Source organism: Phaethon aethereus, assembly GCF_964289735.1.
Source record: "Phaethon aethereus genome assembly, chromosome: 25".
Lineage (NCBI taxonomy): Eukaryota > Metazoa > Chordata > Aves > Phaethontiformes > Phaethontidae > Phaethon > Phaethon aethereus.
The window spans coordinates 4,376,120-4,380,900 of record NC_138601.1 but is presented as its reverse complement, the minus strand read 5'-3'; the positions used below and the strand labels follow the sequence as shown (position 1 = coordinate 4,380,900).

Below are 4,781 nucleotides of genomic sequence, written 5' to 3'. Positions count from 1 at the left end.
GAGGAGCCGGGATAAAAGCAGATCAGCAGAGGTTGGCTTTGATACTCGCGGCGGCCACGCTTCGCCCTCGGTGCTGGCCAAGCCGGGCTCCCTGGGGATGCCTCAGCCAGCCCGGGCAGGGCTGGAGAACATCTGGATTTCTCCTTTTTGCTGCTTCGCCCCCGCTTTTGCCTGGGTGGTGGTGGGGGGATTTTCCACATTTGTCCCTGGGGTCGGGTGGCCTGGGCAAAGACAGCAGGACAGCTTCTCCCCACGCCCAGATTTAGGGCTCACGTAGGATTTTGAGCCTATGTCGTCCCGGCGACGCCGGCACTTTGCCCAGCTCCATGCTGGGATGGACACGGGGACCCCAGAGCCTGCGCCCAGCGCCGAGGGGCCAGCCTGTAGGTTCGGCTCTGCTGGACATGATCCCTACGGGGTCATGAGCAAAGGTTGAGGGAGGTTGGGATGGGGAGAGAGGGCAGGAGCCATCAGCTGCGGAGGGTCGGAGGCGGGTCAGGGGAAGGGGTGCTGTATTGGGAGTCTCCGGCAGGACACGGTCCCAGCGTGTCCTGGGGCGAGCCAGGAGCTCGGCTATTTATATCGGAGCTCCTGGCCCATGCTCGGGGTGACTCAGACCTGGCGCGATGGTGAGATGGAAACATGTTTTGAAGATGGTCTAATGGGAGGGTGGGGACAGGGGACCCTCCCTGCCAGCATCCCCGGCTGCCTGTCACCCCCTCGCTCCCTCAGGGCTGCTCCTCCCAGGCAAACCCCACGTGGGGTGGCAGCGGAGACCTTGCGGCCAGTGCTGGGCTCGGCACGGGCCACCCGGCTCCCTTCCTTGCTGCGTCACCTCAGTGTCCCCAAACCCACCGTCGTGGTGCAGCCGGGCTCACGGACCCCGTCCAGGGCTTGGTGTGAGACCTGGGATTGCAGGAGGTGCAAATCCTCCCCACCAGCACCGTCCAGGGCTCCGGCTGGCCGTCCCCAGAGGGGGTGACAGCGTCCCCCAGCCCTGGCGGGGGGGTTTGCCCCCCGTTTGCCCTGGCTGGCAGCTGGGCTGGAGGCTGGGGGGCTCCTCCGGGCCTCACGCACCCCATCAGGGTCGGGGCTTCCTGGGGCAGTGGGAGGGAGCGGCTGGGCAGGTTGGTGCCTGCTGCCGGGGAGCGGGGCCCCGCGGGGCCGGGGTGCTGCCAGGGTGGGCACTGATGGGCTCCCACCCCCCTAGCACCCTGGGTGTCCTCTCCCAGCACCCGTGAGCACGGGGCCTCAACAACCCACGTGTCCGTCCCTCTGTCTAGTGTCCGTCCCTCCCATGTCCATCCTTCTCCCATCCCTGGTGTGTCCCTGAGACCCCCCACGGGTGAGCTGAGTGCGAAAGGCCTCAGCTCCTCCTTGCCCGGGGGTCTGTCCCCTGGGCACCCTGGGCCGCCCCGTGCACGCCTCGAGGGGATGCATCCCTTGCGTGGGGAGTCCACCCCCTGTGCCCACGATGGAGGGGGGTCCCTGAGAAGGGGTTACCCCCCCACAACACAGATTACCCCACACGTGGGGCAGCAGTACGTGGGTCAGGCCCCACCCGGGGAGACCCAGCCAGGACATGGGGTGTCCGGGTGCCCCCCGTGTCTCCCCTGCGGGGAGGGGGCGCATTGCTCCGGGCCGGGGCACAGATGGGGCGGGGGGAACCCCGGGGCGGGGGGACATAGAGAGGGGGCTGCCCCCCGGGGGGGGGCGACCAGGGGGGTACCCCAGGGCGTGACGTCACGGCAGGCGGGGCGGGGCGGGGCGGGGCGGGGCGGGCAGGGGATCCCCCGGGCGCGGGGCCGCGGGCGGCAGCGCGGAGCCCGTCGGGGGGCGGCGGGGCTCGGCGCGGCTCTGCGGGCTGCGGGGGCTGCGCGCCCCGGCCCGGCCCGGCCCGGCCCACCATGACCATGAGCTCCGTGGCCGAGAGCCTGCTGGGGCCCGACCCCTCCAAAGCCGCTTTCCTGGAGCTCGGCCACCCCTCGCCGCCGCACTACCCGCTGCACGGCCTCCACCCCGCCGGCCACCCCCAGCACGACCCGCCGCCCTTCGCTTCCTACAGCCGGCCCGGGCCCTACCCCTACACCGGCGGTGCCCCCCCGCCGCCCCACGGCGGGCCCTACCTGCCCTACCCGCCCCCCGGTGCCCAGCATCCCCCGGCCGGGCTGACCCACGGCGCCAGGCTGCAGGACGCAGGTAAGGTGGGCGCGGGGTGCTCGGCACCGGGCACAGCCGCCCCCGAGCACCCACCCAGCGGGGAGCGACGGGGATTCACCGGGAGGCGCCGGGACGGAGCCGTCGGAAGCGCGCTGGGGCTGCGCCGGCCCGGCGGGGCAGCGGCCATTCGGGTCTCGGCCCGGCGGGACGGTCCCCGAGGGGAGCCGCGGGGGCCGGGGGCGATGGCCCCCCCCTCCCAGAGCGCCCGGACGTGCCGGAGCCCCGTGCGGATGGGAGGCTGCAAAAACCCCGGGCATGGGGAGCGCCAGAGCCTCGGCTGCCCGCATCCTGCCCCCTGAGACCCCCGGCTGCCCCCTGAGACCCCCGGCTGCCCCCATTCTGCACCCTGTGCCTGCCTGGGCCGGGCAGACTCCCCCCTCTGCCCCACCGCCAGCATGCTCCGATCTCAGCTCCCTGTCCCATCACAACCCCATTCCCCACTGTTTTCCCCAAAAGTTGATGCAGGAAACTTTAAGCTGATCCACCCCAGGCTGCCCCACAGAGGGGTCCTGAGCCCAGCTGAGCCCCTGGGCCCTGCCAGCCCCTCATCAGCTCCGGAGAGCTGTGGCTGTGGCCAGAGCAGACCGTGTGTGGGGCGTACATGGGTGCGCAGACACGCTCGCCGCCGTGCCCGGTGCTCGCCCACGTCAGCCGCGTGCTGCTGAGCCGGGGACCACCTTGGCCCCGGTGCCTCCCTGAGCCCTGGCCAGCTTCTGCCCCACGCAAGCACGTGGCCCAGGAAGGACCCAGGGATGCTCGAAGGCAGGGAGCGGGGAGGAGATGGTCCAGGGTGGGGGCACAGACCTCGCAGCGAGGGGCTGCCCAGGGACTCGCTGCAGCCCTGGTGAGCAGCGTGCCCACAGCAAGGACCCCCGGGGCAGGGGAGTCTGTCCTGCTGCCCCTCTGTCATCCCGTGGGGCCCTGCCCGGCCCCCCCCGTGGGGTGCACGGCAGAGAGGCCTGTGGCCTGCCCGCTTTTGGGCTTGTAGAGTGATATTGAATGAATAATCCCATCCCTCCCTTCCTCCTCCTATTACACCTTTGCTTTACCTGGGGCTTAAACAAACCCGCACAGCAAAAGCAGGTCCCCCCCCTACTTATTCCCCCTCCTCTCCAAAAATAACCTCCAAAAAGCAAAACCTGCTGCAGCCCCCAGGGCCAGGGTGGGTTCCTTTGGGGTTTTTTTAACCTCCCAGCGTGTTGGTTTGACTCTCTGCTCCTCTCCCACCCCAAGAGCACGAGAAGCCCCCGGCCATCGCCAACGGGGACCTGCGCATCAACGGCAAGGGGAAGAAGCTGCGCAAGCCGCGCACCATCTACTCCAGCCTGCAGCTGCAAGCTCTCAACCAGCGCTTCCAGCAGACCCAGTACCTGGCGCTGCCGGAGCGTGCCGAGCTGGCGGCCCAGCTGGGGCTCACCCAGACCCAGGTACGGCCCCTGCGAGGGGCGAGGGGATGGTCACGGCCCCGGGGATGCACCACGCGGGGGGCTCGTGCCCATCGCTGCTCCGGGAGTAACTCTGGATTAAGGCTGCGTCACGATGCCGGGGTGCAACTGGAACCGTGCCGAGCCGTGCCGTGCCGCGGCGGAGGAGCTGGCGCCGGTGGGCCCCCGGGGCTCGGGTTCGGGGCGCCCCTGCTCGCACCTCCCAGCGGCACTGGGACTTTCCCAGCCCTGAAGCCTGGCTGCTGGCCCGGCCGTGCCCGGCGCTGGGCGGCCCTGGGCCGCGGGACGGGGCGAGTGGGTTTTTGAAGGCGATGGGGAGAGACAGGCAGGCGGCAGCGGTGCAGCCCGGAGCCAGGGGCGAAGAGAGCTCATAAAGCCGGGGAAGAGGAGACAAGTGGGAACCTGCCGGCAGCGCGGGGGGGACCGCGGGGAGGAATGAGCGGGGCCACCACCCCAGCGCGGCAGGCCCCACCGTGCCGCACCCCAGCCCAGCCCCGGCACCCGGCTGGGCTGGTGGGGGCCACAGCCCGAGCCGGAGGGGGGGACGGGGACACATGGGGATGTGCACAGCTGGGGACTCCTGGGCTGGTCTCCATTTATTGCACGTTTGTCTGGGCTCCCTGTGCCTCTTCCCACAGTCTCCTCCAGCTGCCTTTAGTGAAGTCTCAGGTGGCTTGTAAGGGGTTGGGCTCAGAGACCAGCTTATCTCATAGACCCCCACGTCAAATCGGCTGTGCCCCCTGGAAAGGGAAGATGGAGGAGACGGGGAGCCCAGAGGGGTCTGTAATTATTGATGCTGGGGGTCTACAGGGGGGCACTGCCCGCAGACCCCATTCTTCCCACTCACCCCTCTCTCTCCCACAGGTCAAGATCTGGTTCCAGAACAAGCGCTCCAAGTACAAGAAGATCATGAAGCAGGGCTCCAGCGCGCCCGACGGGGAGCATCTCCACACCGCCGCCTCCCTCTCCCCCTGCTCCCCCAACATCCCCCCGCTCTGGGACATCCCCGTGCCGGGCAAAGGGGCCCCCCTGACCCCCAGCAGCTACATCAACAGCTTCGGAGCCTGGTACCAGCCGCACCCGCAGGACGCCATCCCCCGGGCCCCCATGATGTGA

At 69.8% G+C, this 4,781-nt stretch overlaps 1 protein-coding gene across 1 annotated transcript; it reads left to right on the top strand.

Annotated features, from left to right (window-relative positions):
* Positions 1–1,903: 1,903 nt before the first annotated feature.
* On the top strand, positions 1,904–4,781 carry DLX4 (distal-less homeobox 4; the record flags this gene model as incomplete). Its single annotated transcript, XM_082010641.1, has 3 exons — positions 1,904–2,199; positions 3,454–3,647; positions 4,530–4,781. The coding sequence occupies exons 1-3, from the start codon at positions 1,908–1,910 to the stop codon at positions 4,779–4,781; spliced, it is 738 nt and encodes a 245-aa protein (XP_081866767.1). The 5' UTR covers positions 1,904–1,907.